Source organism: Mixophyes fleayi, chromosome 1 (genome assembly GCF_038048845.1).
Source record: "Mixophyes fleayi isolate aMixFle1 chromosome 1, aMixFle1.hap1, whole genome shotgun sequence".
Taxonomy (NCBI): domain Eukaryota; kingdom Metazoa; phylum Chordata; class Amphibia; order Anura; family Limnodynastidae; genus Mixophyes; species Mixophyes fleayi.
The window spans coordinates 357,364,446-357,392,119 of NC_134402.1; the positions used below are offsets into that span (position 1 = coordinate 357,364,446).

Here is a 27,674-nt window from a genome sequence, read left to right on the forward strand (position 1 = left end):
CCAATCAGATTCTATATACCATTTTCTAGCATGGATTAGATGAATGAGAGCTAGAATCCGATTGGTTACTGGGAACTCAGTGTGATTTTCATTTGGTTATATCTTGATATTTGCCAGTCATTGCAGGGATACATATTTCGATGAGGTATCCCACCCCTTGACAGGTGCCTTTGTATCGAGATAGTCCGTGTTATTCAGTTCACCTGCCAGTGGTTTTACTGGTGTGGCTGATCAGTGTATAGTTCCATTGATAGAATATTTCCAGGATATTTATAGCCGGTAATGACAGCTTTATCCATCAGATACTGAAGAGTTTGCAGGGGTGTTAACTAACGTTGTAGCATTTCACACTCTATAAGCACATGATAAGCATTCAGACACTCCTGGTAATTGAGGCAGAAATACAGATGGAAGGATCAAAAGAATTCTGAATAATTTTGAGAGGAACCAAATCACTTATAAGAATTCCCAGGAAGTATTCTCCATCTAAAGGGTGCAATGTATGAAAAAAATGCAGGTAGGCCATAAATCACATACTATTTCTTATATTTTATGAAGATATTTATATACCATAAATGTGTGTTTTTAAAGCTGCGCTACTACCTCTGTAAAATAATTTATTAAGGTGCCCCTCTCCCTAGCCAGGGCCCCAGGGTCTTGCCAGTCCTGTGCTACAGAACCAGCAAATCAATTAGTTGACCAATTATAATTGGTGGCGTGTGATTGGTCCTCCCACTTGTACACACCTAACACCTCTAATCACACCCTCTCCACATCTGTCTTTTAGCCAGGGCTGTGAGGAACGGAGGAGCAGTTCCAAACACAGGATTTTAGGATGTAAAGGCAAAGCTATGCGCTTTTGTAAATGACCTTTAGTACACCTCAAATTAAGCGTCTAATGGAATATAAACCTTACTTCTATATGGAGCACATTTTCTAATTAATGTTTCTCCACTGAAAGGTATCACTCACTTAAAGCAACCAACTTGACCCCAAGAGCAATAGAACAAATGACGTTTTGTGGTATGTTACAGGATACATAGGATACATTTTAATGTGACATGGCATCTAGCTGCCTCCAGAGGAAAGAAGCAGGAACTAATGAGATTTAATGAGGCAGTAAATAGATTGTAACTGCCCTGGATTGCATCGCTTGGGGCTCACGAACAGTTAAAGCAAAAGTGTTTTGCCAGTGATATCCTGTACACAGGCTAGGGCTCTGTGTAGCATCCCAAATGGTCTAATAAAGGTTTGGCAGAGGTCTAATTAGATAACTGAAGTGGTATTTCATGTCCGTTTGTAAATGCATATCTATAAAGGGAGCAAACATACTGGGGTGACTAACGTTTTTATGTAGAATTAGACTAAAATTACTAATTACAAACTTTGACAGGGACATCTCTGCTCTGCATTCTCTCATTTGACAATTGTGGTTATGGTGTAGAACAGATGTCTCCCTTCCTCTTGTACATTTGTTAAGTTGGGGTTTTTCCCAGCAGTTCTATCCATAAGTGCTTTTGGATCCTTGATGGTCTCAGGGGAACTAACTATGCAGTTAATGGAAGCATGTTTATTTTGTTATTTGGCACCGATCCTAAAAGAGCTCGTGGAGGAGCATGGAAAGATGTACTTTTCAGGGGGGAGCAGAATGCACTTACTCATCATCATGGAAAAGCTTAGATTAACAGTGATATGAAACTGCAGCCACTGTTCTGGCACTAAAATTTGTCTCTCCCATGTTTTTATTTTTTTTCTCCCTTAATTTTGTTTCCTTACGTTTTAGTGATCTTATATGTATCTATTTACTGCATGCAGTCAACTGTAGAGAAGTAGTCTAGAAGTTATATCGCCATGCTGGTCTGGTAGCCTTATAACAATACATTATCCTCAAGATACCTATATACAGGGGAGATTTCAGCAACTGGATCTCTCTCAGAAAGATCCGCTTTGAGCAGTTATCCGCGTCCGACCAAATGCCATTAGCTCAGCTGAATGATGACCGCACACGTGATTGGGAAGAGCACGCCTAGTTATCATGCATGCTGTAATTTGTGGCCATATAGGTCTAAACAGGTCTAATTGAATGTTAAACTTGGAGTGAAGCTTTGATCTACTCAGACCAGATAGGGTTCTTTCCCAACAGACAAGCGTCTGATAATACCCACAGAGTTATTGATCTCATCCACCACATCAATACTCCAAAGCTCCCATCTGTTTATCTTAGCCTTAGATGTTGAAAAGGAGTTAGATAAGATCTCCTGGCCATTCATGTTTTCTACACTGGAAGCATTTGGTTTCCAAAACAAATTCTTACTAGCTAGTCGTGCCCTATACGCCAACCTCGTCCAAGGGGCTGTCCTTTATGACCATCACTTTTCACTTAATGCACAGAACCCCTGGCTGCTAAAATTAGAGCTAACTGTGACATTTTGGGGATTTCTCTTGGGACCAACCAGTATAAGATCTAACTTTTTGCGGATGACGTGCTTCTGACAGTATCCAACCCAAGAATCTCCCAAATCTCTTATCCGAACTAGCACAATATGGGAACCTATCCGGTTATATAATCAATTACTCCAGGTCTGAGGCTTTGGTGCTCCATGTACCCCTCAAAATTAGAGATTGTTTGGAGGCTTCTTTAAAATTTCAAATGCGCCCTCAGGCCATTCGCTACCTGGGATTTGCTATCACCAGAAACTACTTCTGTTTATACCAATTCAACTATTCTCCCCTGATTACTAGAATTCTTCATGACCTTACTAAATGGAAATCCCTGTATATTTCCTGAACTGGCAGGATCAATGCGGAAAAAGGAATGTTCTTGTTAAGGGCAAGGTATAAGTAATCTTCAAATACTAGAACCGCTTCTTGAGATGTTTGTCTTTAGCAGTCCTATTTCCGACGAACTAGACATGTTCCACAGTACTCACTTCCCCGAGGACTTAAGCTCGGGTAGTGGTAGTTGTTGATTTACAATTGCCCGGTGGAGTGGTCAGAACCAGTGGTAGTCAGTATAACGATACTGACAACACTGACTGTGAAGAGGCCGACACCGAAGGGTCAGTTTCTGGGTCAGGAGACACAGACGTGGGTAATATAGGCCGATTAACAACATCCGGAGATTCAGGTTCACAAGGGAAAGCCCTTGATAGGGCATCAGCCTTTTTATTTCTTGAGCCCGACCGAAAAGTGACAAGTAAATTAAAATGAGAAAGGAAGGGAGACCACAGGGCCTGGTGGGGGTTAAGACATTGCACAGACTAGAAATAGAGCAGGTATTTGTATTCAGTTAAAATGGTCACTGGAAAACGTGCCCCTTCCAGGAGATACCTCCATTCAGAAACTGCCAACCTCATTGCTAGGAGTTCTCTGTCACCGATAGTATAGTTCTTTTCAGCCAGTAGGAATTTGCGTGAAGAGAATGCGAAAGGATGAAGCTGTTTTCCTGCAGAGGAGTACTGCGAAAGAACTGTGTTAACTCCCACTGCTGAAGTGTCCACTTCACCAAAAAACGGTTGAGAGGGATCAGGGTTGTTTGAGAACTGGAGCTGTAGAGAACGCCTTCTTGAGGGTGCTAAAAGCAGACAGAGCCGGCTGGGACCTATTCTTAGTGTCGGCACCTTTTTTGGTCAAAGCAATAATGGGAGCCACAATAGAAGAATAACTTTGAATAAACTGTCTATAATAGTTGGTGAACCCTAAGAAGCGTTGAATGGCCTTCAGGCCTAAAGGAATAGGCCACTCAATGATAGCTCGCACTTTCTCAGGGTCCATACGTAAGTTGTCTTCCGAAACAATGTATCCTAAAAACGAAGTCTCCGTGACTTGAAGACACATTTCTCAAGCTTGCAATAGACGTGATTAGCCCTGAGTCTTGAGAGAACCTCAGAAACATGTTGTCTTTGAGAAGGCAGATCCGCGGAGAAAATTAAAATATCGTCCAGATAGACCACTGAAGAGTGGAGAAGGTCTCTGAAGATCTCGTTCATAAAACTTTGAAACACCGCAGGAGCGTTACTAAGTCCAGAAAGCATGACCAGATATTCATAATGCCTGTGTCTGGTGTTAAAAGCAGTTTTCCACTCATCTCCTTTTCTAATTCTGATTAAATTGTATGCACCCCTCAGGTCTAGCTTGGTAAAGATTCAAGCCCCTTTTATCCGGTCAAACAGTTCAGTTTCAAAGGAATTGGATAATTTTTCCAAGTGATGGCATTAAAACCCCTATAGTCGATGCTCGGATGTAATGAGCCGTTCTTTTTTATAAAAAAGAGGCTGGCACTAGCTGGGAAGGAGAAAGGATGAATTAACTCTCATTGAAGGTTTTCTTTGAGGTAATCTGCCATGGCCTCCGTCTCGGGAACCGACAGCGGATAGACATGGCCCTTGGTTGGATCTTGCCAGGAAGGAGGTCAATGTGGCAGTCCCAGATACGATGTGGAGGTAAGACCTCAGACTTCTGTTTATTAAAAACATCAGCAAAAAGGGTGTATTGGGAAGGAAAAACCGCTTTGGTGGATTCTTTAATAGTAGCAACAGAACATAAGGGCTTAACATGTACCAAGCACTTGTAATAACAGGATGCACCCCAAGACAGAACTTGAGAAGACATCCAATCAGTGTGAGGAGAATGCAGACAGAGCCAAGGTAAACCAAGAATAACTGGACTGGAGATGTGCGACAAGACATAGAAAGATATCTCCTCGAAATGCAGAGCCCTGACTTGGAGAGACAATGGTTCTGTTTGTGTCAGAATTCTCCAATTAGCAATCTGACTCCCATCAATGGCTGTGAGCACCACTGGGGTAGGTAGTGACGTGGTAGGGAGTGACAAGGTCCAGAAGTGCAGCCAGTTGTTTAGATTCCCTGGGACCATGAAGGATAATGGGAATTAAACAAGCACACAAATTATTAAATTCTGGAGAGGACTTGAAACTCCCCAATCTGACCTCTTGATCACAGATTAGAGTTTGGCATTTAGAGCATGAGACCAGGCGATGCCCTGTTTCAGCACAATAGAGACAAAGTCCAATAGAACTTCTCCTTCTCTCTTCAGGAGAGAGCCTAGAGCGCCCTAACTGCATAGGCTCCACTGTAGCACTAGAGGGTAGGCTCTGGGTGACCGTTAACACAGGATTCCGCCGAGAAGATTCTTTATCTGAAGCCCTTTCTCGACATCGGATGTCAGCTCAGTGGCACAATGAGATCAGAGCATCTAGGGTAGTAGGCAGTTTGGTCAGCCAGCCCTTGCCAGAATGTTTCCACGAGGGCTTCATTATTCTATTGCAGCTCGGATGAAAGTGTACGAACTGGATAATGTATTGAGTAAGGGTACGGGAACCTTGTCGGAGTAAACTTAAAGCGGCTGTGGAAACACGCCCTGGCTCACTGAAATTTTTTTTCAGAAGGTTGCGGTAAACACAGCACAATTCTGCAATAAAGACTTGTTTCTCTCCCACAGAGGGGGAAGCCCACGCCAGAGCTTGTCCAGAGAGGAGCGATATGATGTAAGTCACTTTAGTGCAATCAGTGGGAAAATTTTGCAGGAGTAGCTCAAACTGAATTGAACATTGGTTCAAAAACCCTCTACAAAATTTCGGGTCACAATCAATCTTTTGATGAGTAGGTAAACATAGAGATGAGGAGGATTCAGTCTGTGTAACTTGACTGGGCATGTAAACTGGTGGTGCCTGGGCGACCTGTAAGGCAATTTGCAGAGAATCTAACCTAGAGGCTAGGGCCTGTGGGCATTAAAGAAGTTGCAGTTGCGTAGCATTCTGACGTTCACTGTGACCGACCAGGTGTTGCAGCATGTCTTTAGCAGACGGCTCCCGATTGGGTCCATTCCTTTTTTGGCCAGATCTTACTGTCACGAAGCCTGGTTTTGAGTAGACCTCGAAGCCCTGCTCTAGATAGACTTACCCCCAGAGAGGTGCAGAGACTATCGGTAGAGAGATATTCAACAGGGATTCCCGCAAGGGAGTGTGGACTTAGCTGCACAGCTGAACAGGTAACACAGGATACCAACTGAGATGTGGTGAACTGCAGAGAAATGATGCACTGAGATCCCTGGAAAGTGAATAGCTTGAGGACGGGACTGATGTGCAGACGGGAGCCAGAGAGAACAGTGTCCTGACAGGTAAAGAGACCTGAAGGTCTGGCACCTTAGTAGAGAAGCAGGTCCTTTAAATACACAGAGCTGACAGGCAATTAGCCAATCAAGAGAATGCAGAAAGTTTTGAAAAGACCAGGTGTGCGCATGCTCAGTTCAGATCAGCAAGTAAATGCAGAGAGTGAGAACCAAGGGAAACAGGTAAGAACAGTGACCAGAATGTAAGGTAGCTGGTGCAATGTGTGACACATCTTGTAATAAATTCATATGGGGGGACAAGAGAGCTAAACTCAGCAGAACCATACTAGTGCAATCCATGCATAATGAAGGACTTTGTCTCCCTCTGCTCTCAAATTATTATTATGCCACTCAACTTTACAATGTCATTTCGTGGCATATCAACTCTGAAAAATGGGTGGACATCGAGAATGACATGGCCTCAGACATGCCGGTACACTATCTACTGCGGTTGGCCACGATGCACAGTCCTGCCTCGGTGTATACTAGCCTCTCGGTTAATTCTACCATCTATATGTGGGATACTACAAATACCCATTTCAAGCTGGCTCCACATACCTCTCCTTTATTTCCTATTTCCTCCAGGCCACACAGACAGGGCCTGCTGAGCCTTGGAAAGCCAGGAATTTCGATAAGTTTTCCACATCCTTGGTGAATTCGCTCCCTCATCCTTTGCAGACATACTGACTAAATACCATCTCCCCTCATTGCTGTACTTCCCATATCTACAAATTTGGGGTATCATTCAATCACAAACGCACACTAAATCACTCCGCAAACTTTCATTTCGAAAGACATTTTATCTACTCTGTAAGCTGCAAAAGTTACATCATTATAATAATATCACTCTGTCCTTGCTTCTGATTCCCTGTCCAATGTCAATAAAGACATATCGGTATATTACTTATACCGATATGATGCTCTATTGAGACAGCATAGTATATGTTTGGTCTTACAGTGCATGAAATGTTATCTCACTGTTGTGATAAAGTGCGCTTAATCTATAATGTATGTCAAACTTTTTTTTTTTTTTTGCTTTTTTTTTTATCAGATAGTGATGTACTTTATCTACTGTTCTACAGGAAGCACTTACTTTCCGGAACTGGTACATCTAGTAAGACAATAAGTCTTCCTTATACAGACTAACTGTGCCTAGATTGTTGAGGTCATTTATTGCAACTGATGGCTCCACAACACAAATACGTCTTTGGACTCGCCGTGTGCCTTGTTGTAGGCATATACATCTAGATTTATGCTCGGACATATAGGTTTGCGAAGGGGGGAGAAGATGGCCGTAACGAAATCAGTCCTAGTGAAATATGAAGTAGGTACAGTGGTGACCCTCGATCCCCAGAGCATTGCCGAAGCGAGATTTCAGAGAGTGAGATTATTGCAATGAGAGGTGGCCATTCGCACTCTGCAAAAGGGCTTGATTTCTCTACCAGTTAATAGCTGGCAGTGATCGTATCTTATCCTGTATTTGTTAGGTAATAAAACTATAATAAAAAAAACGAATTTATTTTTTAAGGCATTTATAAGGAAAATCAAGAGCTATTTAGATTAAAAACATAAAAGTTAAAAATGTATTTGATTGAATGGAATCCTGCTAAAGGGTTAGGAGGTTAGACTGTGATGTAATGTTTACACTCTTGCACAGTATACCTCATAAAGATTATTCTGCCCCTCCATACAACAGAGCACTTTGTGGAGGCTACTACTTAGTTCTATAAGGAGGCCGACACCTTGAAGTGCGCTGGACAGATCAGGCACCTACTGCAAAACCAAGGTTTGTTTGTTTTTTTACACATGTGCCCTGATGAGAGTTCCTTCTAAATATCTTTCAGTATATGTAAATTAAACAATAATAAGTCTAGGAAAATATAGTTATATACAGAGTATAATACAACATGTTCATGTATATGCCTAACGAATTGAGATTTAGTTTACTTTAGGAGGGTTTACTGTACTGTGAAATTATACTATATTGAAAGCTTCTTTGAGAAGGAACCTTCCAGTGCTGTTCTGTGTAACAGAAGTTCATCTGACTCATTTAACCAATATACTTTGGCTGTGCTCCAACTGTATTCATAGGTACATGGAGTATGGACACACATTGTTTTGGACAAAAATAAACATGATGATCAACTGTTTGCAACACAAAGCTGTCACAATAGCTAGCTAGCAAATTGTTGTTATTCGTAATCAATAGCCTTCACGCACAGATATATGCAATAGCCACCTGTAGTAAAAACAGCCCCCATATTTCCACATTCTCGTGATTGATATGAGCCACAAATTAAGTTAAACAGAACATTATTTAATTAAAAGGGATGGCATTAATTTGTTAATGGGCGCTATTTACAGTTTTGCACAGTGTGTCTTTAAAGATGTTTCCCCCTCTCTGCATATAGAAGAGCGCTTTAATTCTCTGAGTTGTCTTCCAAGTATGCGTAATGTGTGTGCTTCCTGATGTGTGCTAGGTGTACCATTGAGACGCTGTGGTGCAACTCCAGATCGTTATTTGCTACCCAACCAGTGTTCTTTGTAAATGTCTTCCACAGTTATATGATTATATTGAAGTTGTAATAAAAGAAACAGTGGTTTATACACTGATAATTGCAGCTGATTGACTGTGCCTACACAACACAGGCATTTGTTAGTGTAGAAGCAGCGCAGTGCCATTGGGGAGTCAAACAATACATAGAGCATGTGCTATTGGCTGTTAGAGCAACATGTTAGAGCTGGCTCGTGAGAGTCACTCTTCTTCATATGTATATATCTTTTTTACTAAAGAACACTGCATACAACATGGGCAAGCATACTGGACCACCTTACTGAAGAGCTTGCAATCTGTTATGTGTACGTGCCTGTGGTAGAGCTTTATATCATGCAGAATTATGGTTATATATTGAGTGCATATTTGCATATTGTGTGTACGGCTTTGCAGAGCTTGTTGACTTCGATATCTATGGTACTAATTAACACTTCAAAGCTGCTAGGTGCACTTAAGCTGCCTTTATGCATCGGAATAATTTTTTTCTCTTAATTGTTATTCATGCAGAACGCATTTGCATTTAGTATTATCATACCTGGTGGAAAAAAGGAAATTAAAGATTCTTTACAGATTGCTGTTTCTCCCCTCTCAATAATCTAATGTCATTTGAATGTTGAGAACATTTAAGTGATTCACAATGAAGGAGAATTGTAGCCATCTTTATGGTAAATAACTGATTTTTTTTTTTCACATTTTTTCCCACATAATACCAATTTATATGGTTTGTTTGATTTACTTAAAGAGACAGTCTAATGAAATGTGTATTATTTATATATTTCCTTTTGATTAAACATTGAATAGCTGAGTACATGATTTGAAACAATGAAATTATATTTGTTTGCCCTTACCAACGATGGGAATGAGCCCATGAGAAACAACTCAGGTGCTAGCGGATGAAATGCACAACTGTCAATAGGTGGGAACGAACCCAAAATGTTTGCATTTATAAATAATCAACTGTGAAGTCACTTTATTTGGTAGTTTTATTAAAAAACTGTTAACCTATGCTGTGGGTATAGTTTTTTATTGACACCGCAGTTTTGATTCCACACACAAAGCTAAAATTTAAATGTTATGTGTTTACATTATCAACCCCCAATCACAAACAATATGGAAAATATAGTTTTGGATGGACAACCACTTTAATAACCCATATCAGTATTCAGGATTTAGCTTTGATCAGTGTGCTGTACGTTATGAAAGCTAATAGCTGATTGGCTGGTGTAGGCCACAGAACATTTATGTAATTTCCACCATGGTATTAAATTAACCATGTGGCCTTACTGCATTGGGAAAGGTTTTGTTATGTGTGCAACTTCTTAACTCACACCAAAGTTTATTTCTTTGTTTCTTATGCTCATAGGTTCCAATGTGATCACATTAAGTTAGTGCATGAAGCTTGGTCGTACACCATGTCATCATGCGTGTCCAAGAGGGCTTCTTCTGAGAGGTCCATCCTGCAAGATGATCATGAAACTACAAGTCAGCCTCACATTGTCTGTAGCTTCTCAACGCTGAGTTTAGACATAGGAATGGAATCTCTTATCGTGGTCACAGAATATGAACCTAGTATTTCTGAGAGGGAGCATGGTCAGAATGGACAGACTGAGCACCAGGAAGGAGGCCTTAACGAGAACTGCAGAGAAGGACCTGATTTTCATAGACTTACAGAAAGTGGGTGTATGACAGATAATACCGAAGGGCTTCCAAAGGATAATAAGGATCAGAGAGGCAAACTCAACATGTCCAATAGAAAACTTTCACTTCAAGAACATTCCCCATCTACTCAGTCTCCAAATGATAATTTAGCCATGAATGGACGATATATTTACCCAGCTCTTCCATATTCTCCTGTGACTTCACCACAGTCTTCTCCACGTTTGCCACGGAGACCAACAATAGAGTCTCACAGAGTTTCCATTAAGGGTTTTCAGGTAAGCATAGTTTCATTTCACAGAATTGTCAAGACCTTGTGCAAACATAAAACAACACAAGCCAGAACATTGAAAAAAAAACAACAACAACAAATAATTTAACTGTGTGCACTGGACTGAGCTATATAAAGGAATGAACACAGATGTAATAACCTGACATAGTTAAGTAAAATGTATTAACTTCTAGTTTCGGGAGCAAAATTTCACTTTCATTGAAATTGTTGTAAATCACACTAAACCTCTGTATTAAATTGTGACTTAAAAAACAAAAATTAAAGTTGGCTACATGTAACATCTAAGTAGTCAATACATTAGAGCAAATCAGGGATTTATTGATTTATTTTTAAAGATAAGTCTACAATTGTGAAAGATTATAAAAGCCACACAGCTATGCTATTTTCTAATTACAGCTACTTCTTGTAAAAATGGCACCAATGTTAACCCATTTAGTAATCTTGTCACAATGAGTAACATTTGTCTTATGCTTTTCTAATGGAGAGCTGCTTTCAACTGTATCTTATTCATAGTGCTGCCACTGCACATTTTAGATCAAGTTGGTTGAAAGTCGCTTCATGTACAGGCCACAAACAAGCGCAGTCCCAATCAGCATGTCATAGATGTTGATTGGGACAGGTGTAAAATCCGGATTGTTGAAGATGGTGATCTGCCATGTGTGTGGACAGTGGCCAAATACACTAATTGTCCGATTGCTTGGTCTGAGTGACAAGAAACTGGATTGTTCCAGTTGGGTCACCATCCTTTTCTAAAGTATCCCATTAAATGTATAGGTCTTCTGAAAATAATAAAATGAGGTGTATTCTATGGCTAGTTCTGTGGTTCTGGTTCTCTGCGTTGTGTGGGCAGGTGTGCGTCATCATGCTCTTATGTGATGTGTGCACCTTGGTCTGCACTTCCCATTACGCCACCAAATGTCTCAATCACTCTCTTATTATCTCTCTCTTTGTCTCCTGTCATCTCTCCCCACTTCAATCCATCCTCAGCTTTTCTGGAAGACTGATTTCCCTCTCCCGCCGCTCTGCTTCTCACCTGTGCCAGTCTCAGCACTGGCTCCCCATTCCCTACAGAATCCAATTTAAATGCCTCACCTTCACTTACAAAGCATTCTTCCACTCTTTCCCCCATACATCTCCATCCTCATCTCTCACCACACTCCCTCACTCCCTCTCCACTCTCCACTCTCCCTACTGATAACCACATGCCACTCTTGCTTCTAAGACTTCTCCCTTGCCGCTCACCTCTTATGGAGCTTAGATTGTAAGCTTTCACACCTCATACACCTGTGTGTCCTTGTACCATGCCTCTTGCATGGTATGTACAACACTTGTTTATTATTTACCTTCCCTATTATGTCTTGTGTTCAGTATATTCTCCAATTTCTTGCTGCTCTTTCATTTATGCCTGTTGGTCCTCTATGTCTATGTGTGATGCTGCAGATTCTTTTAAACCATATAAATAAACAATAACAATAATAATTTGTGTAGCTTACAGTTTTTCTCATAGTGTACCTTCTGCTTATGTTTCCTGCTTCCAACACATCAACTTCAAGAACTGACTGTTCACTTGCTGCCTAATATATCCCACGCCTTGACATTGTAACAAGATAATCAATGTTATTCACTGAACTTGTCAGTGGTTTTAATGTTGTGACTGATCAGTGTATAATTTGATACAAATCAGACAAGTGGATGAATGAGCAACAGCTTTTAACACCAGAAATTGGTATTATAAATAACTTTTAATGTACAGGTAGTTGCCTTCAAAGATGGTTCTGGGGTTGTTCTTTTCCGCTATTCTGGAAGTCTTATCAATCATGACCACTGTGCTTATTTCTACAGAAAATTTCCTCTGCCAAAAGTCCTTATGATCAAGGTAGCTGCAAATTGTAAGCAGTCAAATGGACATTTAAAAAGCAGCACCATTAGTTAGAAAATGTTCTACATCCTTTGTTGGTATTTACATATTATATAAATGTAGAATTAATTGAAATCAGCTAAATGATTGAGTCACAGGCTGACTTGATTGTCCTTGGTTTCCTCATAGTTTTGTCATCTATAGATCAGGAACTAAGAATATCAGAGCTGATCCTCTGTCCTGTAGATTCACCTGTAGTAGCTGCACTGAGGCCATGAACTCATAGCCATCAATGTTATAGTTGGTTTAACCTTACCCAAAGAATACCATTGTTTGTGTAGTGTAAATCGCTTCCACATAATAGACCACTTCTTTCCTTTGTCTCATTTACCTTCTGCCAGACATTTACCCACTATATTCATAGATCAAGTACCAAGGAATTCCCATCAACATAGTGTCTGATAGAGGATGCCAATTTATGTCTATGTTTTTGAGAGCAGTCTACAATTTACAAAGCTGAAGCCAAACTCCTTGAAGAAATGGCCCATATCCGTTAAACACCCAGGACCACTAATATAGACTAAAGGGGTATATTTACTAAATGGCCTATAGCAACCAATCAGATTCTAGCTGTCATTTATTTAGTGCATTCTACAAAATGAAAGCTAGAATCTGATTGGTTGCTATAGGCAACATCTCCGCTTCTTCAAACCCGCAGTTTAGTAAATCTAGCCCTAAGACTTGATTTTATACACTCAACTTGTATAGTTGCTCTTACAAGATCTGGAGGCAACTGAGTATCGGTTAACATATTAAGTTTTATGGGAAGACAGCTAAGATCATATGTAAGATCTGGCATTAATAGCTGACCTACTGCTGTGGACATTACAATTTCCTCTTGTTTTACACAGGTACTTTTTAAATGGGGTGATTTGTTTTTGTTATCACTCACTTTGATTCCTAGTATTTTTTGTTTTCTACCTTTGTAAATATAAACAAATCCAATATATTTAAGAAGTCAGTCATTTCATAACCTCTTCCTTTCAATGTCCCCAGTTTATTGTCTTGTAACCAAATAATATTAATTTTTAATGTTTTGCTGTTTATATACTTGGAAACCTTTACGTTTACCCTTTATTTGTTGCATTCCTTGTAAATACTTCATTACTTTTCAGCCTCTTCTAGATTTACAATTTAAACTGCCTTATTTTTATTTTTGCATCATTGCCAATACTTTATTATTTAGTCAAATATTTGTCTTTTTACATATCTGTAATTTGTGCTGCCATACAAGAATATTCCAACAACAATACTTATAGTTTTGAAAATGTCCCATTTGTTCTCTGCACTTTTATTGGTGAAAGCATTAATCCATTCTACAAGCTTTAGCCTTTCTGTGAGCTGTCTAAAATGTATTTTTTTTTAAATTCATGGGTTTTTGCAATAATCTTACATAATATTTTATGAACACAGAAGTCATATGTTATCCTGTTTTGATCACTTTATTTTTTTATAAATGCCCATTGACCAATATGTTGGGGGTAAGATATGTCCATTTAAATTATTCCATGTGCCAAAGTGGGCCTATCACCTACAAACTACTGCACAATAAAACTATTTGAACAGACAACATAAATTAATATATATAGCTTATTTTTTTTTTTAATTATCGCATGTTTATTTTTTCCTGTATACTGCAGAATGCAGTATATGTTTTTTATGCTGGATTTTCCAAAACTGCATGACGGATACACAAAGGCAATGTAGCTTAAATATAAAGCTTCAACATCCTAATTTATTTATGAATAGTTACATCACCAATAATGAGGACCCTACTTGTTTTGCTGGCATTTACATTTTCATTAATGATTGAATAATGTGAATCATGTTGAATATTTTACATTTTGTTACTTTTCATGTATCCACCCATAAGGACTCTGTATTGTCATTTTCTTCAGAGGTACCGTCCTCACCCCTGATTCACTTTTGCACAGTACTGGGTAGCGCCCCTCACACATTAATTATTCTAATTTACCTCTTGTTTGAAGGAAGGGAATGCTGCTAACATTTGTTACTATATATTTGCAAAGTGTTCTGCTACTTTTTAAGCACTTCCCCATTACTTATTATAACCCTATGCCCCTACTCCACACCTTCTTACCATCTGTTCCCTAGCTACAATTCCTAGTTTCAAATCTCCTCACTTCTAACCATATTTCCCCCCAGCACAACTACATCTTATCGTAGAATCTGTAATAGAGGGAGAAATTGTCTCCATATACATCAGACCCTCTTTTCCCAAACCACATTTTCTAAAGTCCATGGAACTGACAATTTGCATGGAGTGTGCAAGTTACAAATATAGTGCAAAATAACAAAGCAGATCTCAAAGATTGTATCTGCAGAACCTCTGCGAAACGTACTGTTCCGATGTAAAATGAGATTACTCGCTGCAACTTCCATCATATTTATTTATATACATGGTTAAATAAATCTCTGTCCATATCTAGTGGGCTTCTAACTAAATCATACACATGGGCTATCTATCTACAATAAGACTCTCCTCTGGTCTACAAACTTTCAAGCGTTCTCTTAAAACCTACCTATTCAGACAAACTTATAATATTCCTCATCCACCCTCTTAACCTCATCGCCTTTAGCCTGTTACCGCCTGTTACACAATTTCACACAAGACAACTACCCCCTGACCAACATTGTTGTGTGACAGGATCATTTAGCTTATGGGTCACTTTTACCTTTGCAGTCTGGCTGGGCCAAAATGCAAAATGTAGACTTAACCTCATGTGTCAATCTCCCATTGTCCCATAGATTGTAAGCTTGCGAGCAGGGCCTTCTCACCTCTTTGTCTGTTTTACCCAGTTTGTTTATTATGTTTGTCTCTAATTGTAAAGCGCTACGGAATATGTTGGCGCTATATAAATAAATGATGATGATGATCTATCTATCTATCTATCTATCTATCTATCTATCTATCTATCTATTTATTCCTTTTTTTAGTCTACCTATGTGTTTTTAATTTCTAACTATTCCATATTTTGTTTATAAAACAACCATAAAGAGCATTTAGCTATGGAATTACCCTGTGTGATGTCATTTTCTCATGTGGTTTGTGCTTCTTAGCCATACATAACCTGGGTTGATATTTATGTTTGACTTGGGGAAGCAAAACTAAACCTTTAATTATTATAACTCTGAAACTTTCGATTTATTTTGTGGTTCTGTGTATCCAAATCTATGTTGTTCCCTAAGTCAAACACATACTTCAAGCTGGATTATTTATGGTGATAACACAGGGTATATACCGAAATCCAGTGCATATTGTGCTGTGTAGTGCCTCCACCCCATGACCAGTTTCATTGTTTGCCCCTCATTAAATAAAATAACTTGTTCCACACAGTGTAACGCTAGAACTAAGTGCCCTTTCTGTTCACTTTATAAAGGTAAAATGGGAATAAACATTATGCTTTACTGAAGTCATTTAATTCTGATGTGTATGCGATTGTTTTTCTTTTTGTTGTTTGATATGTTTGTACCTTGAAAAATTTCAATAAAAATACTGGATTTAAAAAAAAAATGGGAATAAACAAACAACACACAGTTAGCATTGTATATAGTAATGGCTATAATAACTCAAGCTCAGTCTGTAAGAGCAGAGTTGTTTGGAAAGAGGTTATCCACATTACTAACTACAACATTGCAAGCTATTATTAAATACAGTGTTTGGTTTACTGTACATTTTCTTATTTAAGTGTTAGTATGTCTTTAATGTACACAGAATAACTTCTCTCCAGTGACAATGTTTACCAGCTGCCTGAGAAAGACCAGAAATAAACTGTCTCTCAGAACCAAGGTATTCAGTCTCATGTCCCTTTGGTAACAATATATTTTCTTTTCTTGTTATAAAGGACTGTGTCCAGCTCAACCAGTACAGGCTAAAAGATGAGATTGGGAAGGTGAGTGTATACATTTCTCAGCCAGTATTAAGAGGTTGTATTATGGTTTTATAATCCTGAATTCCATACAAATATTTTTTATGTAATTTTTGCTTATATCGGACTTATGTACTCATGTAGCTTTGTAATATAATTCTTCACCAACTATAGTTAGGGCCTTATATTATTGGATATAATATGAAGTCACATTTGAAATAAAATATCTTAATTGTTAAACACGGAACTGTACTTGGACACATGTGTTTCCGTCTACCCCCGTCCCACACATAGGACTAATCTTTACATCCTACTAAATATGTTAAACCATGCATTTCTAATTAAAGCCTATCAAGCACATGTATTCCGCAAAATAGATGAAAATATTAGAAATGTTCTATAAGAAAATGATAGAGGAAATGAAAAAGCATTTTAATTGGCAAGGATCCTTCTTGGAAATAGATATATGTACTAGTTTGCAAGAAGATTTGGTTATTAGTGGGAATAATCGGTATTCTTCTTTCTGAGGATTGAGGAAGACCAATATTTTCTCTACACGTTGTTATCTGGTCCCTCTGCATGAACTTCACAAAACCAGATCAGTGAGATATTTGGGTATACACTAAACTGCCCTGATCTGGTTGTTCCAACAATACAAACAGCAGTATTGCAGTACTTTGCACTGTCACTTGTATTTTTGGGTTATACGATGAACACACACTCTAGAGATATACACTACACATGTAACAGTGTTTTGGGTTTTCTTATGTGGTTAAATTTAATAGTATCCAATTTTTATTGTGTACATACATATCATTTGTTTTGAAGCCTGAAAATGTTTCAGTGGTTGTTTTCTTTGGTCAAACTGGTCCTTTAGATTTTGCAGACCGGATCATAAGGTGTAACAGGAACTGAAATGCAGGTACAGGCAACCAGAATAGGGACGGATAGAGTGCAGCAGCAGTAGAAGAATGTTTTGCAAGGAACATTATCTAGCAGCTGCATTCAAAATAGATTGTAGGGTGGAAAGTCTTTTAGGGGGAGACCAGTAAGAAGGGAGATTATGAGTGCATGAATTGAACTTTTTGCAGAATCTTGTGTGAGATATGTGCTGTTCTGGAAATGTAATAGGATTTGAATTGCGTTTGAAGTGGCGAGAGATGATATGACAGTAAGACATTCAGTAACATGAGCCAACAATAATGGTGGGAGATCTGGAGACGATAATTACATCTGAGTATCTACCACATAGAGATAAAATGACAGTAAGACATTCAGTAACATGGGCCAACACTAATGGTGGGAGATCTGGAGAGGATACTTACATCTGAGTATCATCCACATAGAGATGAGATGACAGTAAGACATTAAGTAACTATGGGCCAACACTAATGGTGGGAGATCTGGAGAGGATACTTACATCTGAGTATCATCCACATAGATATGATGCTGAAATCCAAAGGAGCTTGTTAGTTTTTGAAGAGAAGGGGTATAGAAAGAAAAGAGGGGAGGGCCTAGAATGTGCAGTACTCCCAGCTGATAGAGGAAGTGGAGAGGAAATAGATCTAGAGAAATGAACACTGAAGAAGTGGTTTGATAAGATAGGACAGCCTCCTGAAGACCTAGGAAAAGTAGCCTTTGTGTGAGAAGAGAGTGGTCATTCCTGTTTAATGCAGCACAGAGGTCTAGGAGAATTGGACGTGAGTAATGGCCTTTAGAATTGACAGTGACCAAATGATTGACCACCATAGTCAGTGCAGTTTCTGTGAAGTATGGGTAACGGATGTCTCAATAGAGAGGGTCCAATAGCCTGAGTGTGGAAAACAAGTGCGTGAGGTGAGTGTTAGTAAGCCTCGCAGGAAGCTTGGATGGGCATGAGAGCTGAGAGATGGAACAATAATCTGCCAGACAGTGTGATAACATTGTAACCATCCTGTTCCTCATTTCTCACATAATGTGGACTATAGCAAGTACTTTTTATAGCCCTTGCTTTTGTTCCCCAGCTCAACAGACTACAACTGCAGTGTCTAATTACATGTGGATACTGGGACTTTGTAGCTCATTGTAAATATGTATGTTTGCCAGAGAGGGAAAAGCTCTATGAAAATTAGACCGTACATATAAGGAGCCATTCCATGGGGGGAGGGGATATTAATTCTGGGTCTGTAAGCTGCAGGGTGGCTGGTTTTTGAGTTGCCGTTCTCTGCCAGTGAAATACATCAGCAGATCCATGGGTCGTCAAGTCCGGACAGCCAGGTGACTGTAACTCCTTATGCTAGTGGGGTAAGGGACAGATAATGTGGTAAACCTGCCTGGCATTTATTTACTGTGTGTATATAATAAGCTAGTGATTGTTTTTGTTACAATAAATGTATTGCTTTACTTTCTAACTGCATTTGCCTGAGTGACTAATAAGAACCTTAGAAGGTACTGGGCAGGCTTCCCTGGCCTAGGAAGGCACCCGTGGGTAGCCAGCCAGTGTGAAGTGGGTAGAATTGGCCCAGATAAACCCGGTATCTTCACAGACAGCTTGGGCCAGAATTATTATATTTCAGAATAGGAATAATAACTACATGCTGGAAAGGAATTGAGTGGGTTGTTTGCTTGGGGAAGAGGATAACATCTCATATTGAGGTTTGGTAGAGTTAGAGTGCAGAGATTAAAGTGGCGGAGAGCTAGCAAGTGATATAGTCTACCAGAGGGAATGGAGTGTTAAAGATATCAGAAACTGAATAAAGTCTGGAGAAAAGACAGTGGCAGCGACCATCACGATATGTTTCTCTGCAGGGAGAGGCCAAGAGAGAAGCTTAAGAGGGAGGATTATTAGTAATAGATTGTTACGTTTTAGTTCTAACTGATATCCACCAATCCAAGACTTTCATCCAGCTCTCTGGAAATGAGTGTTTTATGTTTATTTATCCTAATAGGGTAGGTGAGATTTTCTGTTTGCATTCCCACAGGGCTCATATGGAGTGGTGAAACTGGCGTACAATGAAGATGACAACACATACTATGTAAGTGAACAGCTATGAAAAACAAGACATAATATTATATAGCAAATTGTCATTCTTATATGTAGAAAAAAACATTTCTATGTTTTATACCTCCCAACATTTATGTCCTCGAGGTCATACACGCATAAGGTCCGCATTAAAAGATGACATGGCATTTTCCCTGGGGTTAGTGCCTCACACTTCTTAAGCACTAGGGCGCAAGTAAATATAAGTTGGACATTCTGTGCGGTCCCTGCTGTCAGATATATTTGTTTTAATAATTATGTCAGATCTAACTCCCAACTGTTCTGAGTCAGGACTGTAATTACATTAGTGTGATACTGTGCTGAGAGGGAGAACTGAAAGGTTTCGTTGAATGTTCCTTGAATTAAATGCTGAATAGAAATTGTTTCCATGTCCATTATGACCCAAAGTCTTGGGGTAGGAAAAGTTGACTTTTTTTTGTTTCTTCTCTTTTTTTTTGGAGAGAAAGGGGGGGTTCTGGTTAACTTATTTTTTTTCAGGGCCTGGGACCACAAAAGCCTTTTCATCTGTTTGTGTTTTGCTTTGAAGGAAATGATTCCGCAAGACATGCTTATCTACTGTGCAGTACAAACAGCTTAATCAATAATTATTTTCTTGCTTTGCAAATGTTAATATCCAGCGTGTGTGATAAAATGAGATTTCAGGTGGTCTTGAACTATATAGCATTTTCTCCTAGCTTTATATAATTAGCCCCAGCGTGTGTATGCCTATGCTTCAGGTCAGTACTGCCTTGCTTTTCTTTCTGGTGTTCATAGCAGTAATGTTCTCTGCAGTTATTGCTTTAGGTAATAGCGGGGGAGATTGTGTGGGAGCTTATCTGGTGCTGCATTCTTTTTAATATTCATTGTACGGTTTGTTTTTGCCTTGTAAAATTAGCATAGTAATGGTACATTTAACAAGAGCTATGCATATTTGGCAGTACATCCTAAGGATTTATAATCGCTTATTACCTATATATCCTTGTAATTGTTTTTACTTTAATATTATTACAGGCAATGAAGGTTCTTTCAAAAAAGAAGTTAATGAGACAAGCTGGATTTCCACGTGAGCTTCTGTTGTCATTTAGTGTTGTGACCGTGTGTCAGGGTCTCTGTGCTCCAGCATCACGTGTCTTAATGTGTGGTACACGTGAGATATACACGGCACACATGAGATATACACGGCACACATGAGATATACACGGTACACATGAGATATACACGGTACACATGAGATATACACAGCACACATGAGATATACACGGTACACATGAGATATACACAGTACACATGAGATATACACAGTACACATGAGATATACACGGTACACATGAGATATACACAGTACACATGAGATATACACGGTACACATGAGATATACACGGCACACATGAGATATACACGGTACACATGAGATATACACAGTACACATGAGATATTCACAGTACACATTTGGGGACCTGAATGGCTTTGACTTTCAGATCATTGTTAAAACCAAATAAGAGAGCACCTATCACCGTGATATAACATTATCAACATGTTCCTCTTCAATTACTAAGTGGTTCCTCAGTTTGATCTTGACTGAAACCAATAAGTAGGTAAAATAAAAGCATTTGGTGGCTCTATATGTGCTTCAGATGGAGGGTGCAATATAGACATAACTATATGCAGCAAACTATTAGTGTCAACTCCAAGTAGTTTATGGGGGCAGAATATGCCGGTGTCATTTATAAGTTTCAGTGTAATGTTCTCTGCTCTAAAGCATCAGATTGTCAGGATCACAGGACTCCAAACTCTGTTTCCACCTACACCTTCTCACTCAGCATACACAGCAGCATGCACAGCCAGAGTTGTCATTTTTAGAACCCTATAGGAGATAGGGTTGCACACGGTAGATACATTCAACAGCAACATTTTCAGGCTCACCATTCATTTTGCCTACCTGATTATCGTAACAGTGCCACTTTTTAAACTATATATTTACATTATCAAGAGATAGAGCAAGTTAGAGATTATGAATGCTTGATGATAGGCACACATTTTAAATATTGAAGTGGACCTGTCAGCACCTACATTGTGCCTTGTGCACCTGGGAGAGAACCTTTTTTAGTTTGTGAGTTTTGCTCTTCCCTAGTAGCTCCCTCCAGCCGACACAGCAAAAAAAAGATGTGACAGGTTGGGTTGGTCAACCCTCTAGTCCGTCAGCTTGACGTGGCTTCTGGGTCGACCTCCTCTACACTTCACATCTCTACTTCTGCACAGACTGGAGGGAGTGAGCATAAAAGCTAAATAAAATGTTTTCTTTCCTGCAAACAGCGTTCTGAGGGAACATTGTTTTTTTGTGTTTTTTTGAGTTACTACATATAAACTATAGATAAATCCAGTAATAATGTCAGCGGGCCTGGGGACAGTCCCACTTTAAAGTTGCATTGTTGGTTGTATATATAATGAATAAATGTTGATTGTGATGTGTCTTTGCCTAATAAATGAAGTTGGGACTAGATTGATTGGCTCCAGATGATTCTTCCCAACCTGTATTCTTCATTTTACAGGTCGCCCTCCTCCCAGAGGTGCAAAAGCAGCGACTGACGGCAGTACCCAGGCCAAAGGGCTTATTGAGAGGGTTCACCAGGAAATAGCTATTCTGAAAAAGCTGGACCATCCCAATATTGTCAAGCTGGTTGAGGTAAGTCAGTGTAGATAGGTTTACTGGCTGTCTGACATAAAGCAACCACTGTAGCAGATCTTGTTTCAGCCATTCCATTCCGGTGTCACCATTGAAACGGTGTACTGGTATTTTTGTACCATGGGAATGTGGTAAGTGGGAATCCAGGGAACAATTATGTGCCTATAAAAACATGATATAAGTTCTAATATTCATGCAGAATATTTGATTATTGTTTTTAAGAAATATTTTTCCAGGTTTTTCAACTCGGGTAGGGAGAGAGGGTACAAAAATGGCAGTGGGGAATATCTACAGATTTATTGTAGACGAATAAAACATACTAGAAATATAAGTAGTTTTTTTTTCCTTATAGCTGAGGAGAGTGTAATGGGTAAGTCCATGTAGTTTAGAGAGTCCTAAATTATTCCAATACTGGGCAATGTGAAAGGATGCCCTATGTTAACTATGTTGTACATAGTGTAGGGATAATCTAGCACTCGTTAATTTTCATGATGACTACATAACATATTCTTTGATGTGTAGTACACCAATCATAGAGGACATTGGATGTTGAGGTAATGTCGGAAGACATTACCAGTTAATAAATAAAATGAATTAAAACAAATTCTGTAAAGAACCAACATATTCCTTGTTGCTGTATTTTGTACATAACTAAAATCTATGAAAAAAACACAGAGACAAAGGGTAGTAAGATCCCTGATAACATAGCTTGTTTAAGAGGAATAGAGAGCAGATGTATGAACACAAGGGGCCTGGACTCTTGCAATGTGTAGAGATTTGAGAGTTTTGCCACCTGCAGTTCTCACATATCTCAGAGTGGTTATCCTATAACATCCTGGCTCTAAGGTGAAAGAGAATGACTTTACCAGTTTTATAAATCACTAGCAAAGTAGCTGTGAAATCCAAATCTTGTTTTAAAATGTACATGTCACTATGTGGTCAGCCATTTTGTAGGCTAAACTAAATATCCAGCTTACCAATTGGCTAAGACCTTGTGACATCACTGTGGCTTGAGGAACTTCAGTCCACAAAATAGCTGCCTCCACTGTGCCTTTGTGATAAGTCAGCAGATATCGCCCGTAGTGGATTGTACCACCTACTGCTCTACAAGGTGTAAAATGAGGAAATATTTCAGATGTGTTCAATGGAAAGTTGGTCTTTAATGTCAAATACTGTAAAACTGTAAGAAGCAATGTCTACCTGGAGTAGATTCAAGGAAAACAGTTAGTAAAGCAAATAAAATGTTTAGTGGAAAACAAAGTATACCTATTTCACCAGACTTTTATACAGTAGAAAAGTAACTTTTCCTTATTCACCAACATTACAAAAATAACAAGACAACTGACGTCACATGTGTAAAGACTGCGAGTGCTTTGTCTAATTGATTGACAGTTCCATAATTTTAGTGCCTAATATTTTTGTACTGTACTGCTAGGAATAGATTTCTCATCAACACTTTTCAAAATAATAAATCTGCCAGGTCTATGATGCAATGTGACAGTGGACAATGATGATGGCAATTTTTCCGTGAAGGAATTGCTTTGAGTGAGAGAATTGTGCTCTCAACACCTCTCTACATGAGTGGGGGCTGCAGTGCAGATGTTGCCCCTGCAGCACTAGAAGGCTTTTGGGGTTAATTATGAATGTTTTAGAGACTACTACAGCAGATTCTGCATCTGTTCCCTTGGAAACATGCAAACTGGATGAGCTTGATGCAAAGTCTGAATAAGTGAAACCTGATTAGCCTGGTTTTAAGAGAGCTGTGTATTCCCAAGTGCAATAGAACACTATGAATTATAATGCGACTATAAAATACTCCTCACTTTCCTGGCTCTTACAGAAAGAAATTATGTGTATAGTTTGACCCTTTAGCTACCATTGAGGCCTACCAGGAATTATGAGAGTGTATGCTAGTCATGGGCAACAGATGGCCCTAGGCTCTGTCTGTTGGCCCTAAGAGCCTTCACCTGTGGCCCCCAGCTCCTTCCTGCTTTATTGACAGATTTGTTTGTTATAACTTGTAACACTTGTAATAACATATGTTATTACAGATGGGTGTCGCTTTATTTGATTAAATGTATTTGAACTTTTACTGAGATTAAGGGTACTGTGCGGCCCTACTGAAGGTTACAGGGGTGCACCATGCAGCCCCGGAAGTGTATCAGGTTGCCCATAACTGGTCTATGCTAACAAACAGTGTTATCTAAAGGTATTCATAGAATTCGCCTCCACAAACTAGAACAGCTCCTAGGTTTGCAACCAGCAGAGGAAATCTGAAGCCGCTCATTGTGTAAACTCTTCTGGTTTTTTTCAGCCTGAAATACTGCTCTGCTAAGCCTCATTTATGACTTATATGAATCAGTAGAGTGAGGGGCATTGGGGCTCTCTTATTACAGTGGTCAGCATTGCTGCCTCACAGCACCATGGTTCCATTGTAACCAGAGTATGATCTGTGTGGAGTTTGTATGTTCTCCCTGAGTTTGCCTGGATTTCCTCCTACAGACCAAAAAACACTGGACCTGATGCAGAGCTGAACATATGGCTGTTTGCTTAGCATAAATTGTGTGAATTCACACTGCTGACGCCCACGAAAAAACCCAGCAAGTACGTAGGTGCTGGTGTAAATACACCATGATGATGATCCAGCACTAGCTAAGCGCTTCTGATAGCGACTTCAGCTCTGATGTTGCTGGGTGCTCTCTTCACTGCTCAAGCATATAATATAGGATTTTGTGTGCGTATTAAAAAATAAACTTTTGCTACCTTCATGGAGAAGAAAGGTAATACTTGTGGTGGTATTATGTGAAGCCTAATAGTGAATACATTTTTCACTATGAAAATAAACGTTTATAAAGTTTTATTGCGCTTACTACCTGGTTCTGAGACTTGGCATATGGACTAAAATACACTATCTTTGCATGCACTGTTTTTTGTCCCGTAAATTACGGCCAAGTTGAACTTTGCATCAGGCCCACTAAAGGTTAATTGGCTTCTGACAAAATGTACCCTAGTGTGTGTGTGAGGAAATTTAGACTGTAGGATCCAATAGTGTATGGACTGATAATCAGTCCTAATTAGCCCGCAGGGTTAATTGAATTCACCGCTCTCAGGTGTCCTGTGTTGACAGGTCGGCGTCCGGCTGTTGCCCTAGCAATGGTCAGGCCGAAAAAACGATAGTCAAGGAGACGGCCAGGATGCGGAGGACAGAGGGAAGCGAGTCGCGGCGGTGCCTGCGGCCGCCGCGGGTCGTAACACTGTATTAGTGTTTCACTGGAGCTTATACTAAAGAAGTATTTATTCTGTTTCGGTCACCAAACTCAGAGCAAGCACATAGTGCATAATGAACTGATTATGCTACTACTTCCAACTAGTTGCCAGCTCATTTTCCCAGTATAAACTTTTGCAGCCGCGGCTTTACATGCAGATTGCTGGGCCATACTTAAAGCAGATTCCTATCCATAGAAGCATTTTACTGAGAGATACTCTCCTGTCTAATGACTGTCTAACGGTTCACTCTTGTGCCACTAATGGCAGTGAAGTTTGAAGCTCTGTTCTTCTGGCATGTTGCGGTTTGTAGTGTCTCCAGAGCACTAATCAGTCAGTCGTCTTCACACAAGTGTGTCAGAAGAGTAAAGGTTCACGTTTCCCCTGACTGGAGAATAAGATGTTAGATGGTCAGGAGAGTGATTATCTGCTGATACTGGCATCTGGCGTGAGGGGGCTTTACTAGTAAAGTACTTCTCTGGGTGGTCAGCTCCTATAAATAATACAGTTTAGTTCATTCAACATTTTAAAAAGTGCAACTAAGGTGTAGAATATCCAGGGAGAAGGGTCTTTCGCAGCCTAACCAATTTTGAATATATGAGAGTGAGAGATAACTCACACTTAGTGCCCCCTTGATTGGGTATATTTGCTGAAATAGTGCATCCAAGCTTCCATATACAACTTCGTCCAGCAATCAGGCACAAATAACCCTTCTTCTGTGATTTATTATACACAGAGATCGCACAACCACTTACGTGAACAGCATGTGACAGGCAATGCAAAACCTAACCCATCTTGAATGATAACCTGTGCTATCTCTTTCTTTCTTTCTCTCTCGTTCCTTCAGCCCTGTGTGTGTGAGATTATCTGGTGGTGCCCACCACTTTACCACTTTTAGTGTCCATTCTCCTGCGGAAATGTGAGCAAGCACACTCATTTTTGCACCATTTTCATTACATCCTCACTCTTTATACTATATTTAAAAATGTTCCCAACTGATATAAGAATGTAGGTACATACTGTATCCAGCCCAGTTAAGCCTCTTTACAGCCTGTAGCTTCAATACATATAGTCTTTTGTCCTTGTTAAATTTATTTCACATTCCGAGAATGTATTTCTGGCTGGGGCTAATTCACTCTTGTGTAAACGTTTCTGATCACCGCTAGCAGTTACATTCTCCATAGCTAAGGATGTGTCAGCCAATACTCACATGACTGTAAGAAACCAGATAAATGGAATTCTCAGACAACAGTGCCGGCTACTTACTTGGCTGCAGAGATGGAAAACTGTACAAATGTGTCATATAAAACAAGCTCTAAGCACAAGCTGTCCTGGTGTAATTCATTCTTTCTGAATGTTTTAACCATTTGAATAATGAATCCTTATGAAGTCATTATCACTTTATATTATATGTCTTATTTTGTTTGTGTATATATAAATACACATACACACACACACACACCATGTATTAAATATTTTCCAATATAAACTGCGTACAATTAAGAAGTGAAATAAGGCTTATCTGCAATTAGAAGTCCTCATTGGCCAGTCTCCAGGTATGCCCAAATCTAGTCAATAAGTAAGCTATAAACCTATAAAAAGCAGAAAAAGAGCCACAACACGTGAAATTGTTTTCAAGAGTATTTTATTCACAGCAGCAGTTAAAAACTCTTAAAAATAAAATAGTTTTGTCGCTTATCGGAACCATCATCTCTTTTGGAAAGCTGCAACAGGTCTGGACCAAACAGCGCCACCAGGGTTAAGTGATTGACACAAGCACAGTGCTTAAAAAGCACTGACGAAGTGCACTCTGGCTCTATTTTTGTTTCTAGATTGCTCTTTGCTGGTTGGGGTGACTTTCTAGCCCCTGAAGCTGTAGGAATTTTAAAAGGTTTAGATTAATTTTAGCCCTAATTTTAGATTTTTAACACTATTTAGCAAAATACAAAGACTTGACACCTCTGCATCTCACCTATCCCATGTCACCAACACATGGGATACACAAACACTCACAGAGACTGATAATAACATCCACTGTACTTAAATATGTCTTTATCACTGAAGTACTGTCTGTGTCCTAAGATTAATGGTGTTGAGTAATTAAATAAATATTAGAACCCCTGGTTTGTTCATTCTGCTGAGAAGAAGTTCCTAAATAATATTTTGCCAGAACATCAGTTTTATATCAGAGTTATATCAGGTAACACCCATTTTTCTCAAGACTAATATAAACAGAGGCCTATGCAAATAGCTCACCCACAATGGCTTC

At 39.3% G+C, this 27,674-nt stretch overlaps 1 protein-coding gene across 4 annotated transcripts in view; it reads left to right on the forward strand.

Annotated features, from left to right (window-relative positions):
* Positions 1-27,674, forward strand: part of CAMKK2 (calcium/calmodulin dependent protein kinase kinase 2) — a 72,696-nt gene that overhangs the window by 12,720 nt on the left and 32,302 nt on the right. For all 4 annotated transcript variants that reach the window (XM_075178301.1, XM_075178293.1, XM_075178298.1 and 1 more), the window contains exons 2-6: positions 10,047-10,617; positions 16,416-16,463; positions 19,400-19,453; positions 20,470-20,521; positions 22,008-22,141. In XM_075178301.1, coding sequence (XP_075034402.1) covers positions 10,096-10,617; positions 16,416-16,463; positions 19,400-19,453; positions 20,470-20,521; positions 22,008-22,141 — 810 coding nt within the window. In that variant the 5' untranslated portion in view covers positions 10,047-10,095. The remainder of the gene's footprint in view (positions 1-10,046; positions 10,618-16,415; positions 16,464-19,399; positions 19,454-20,469; positions 20,522-22,007; positions 22,142-27,674) is intronic.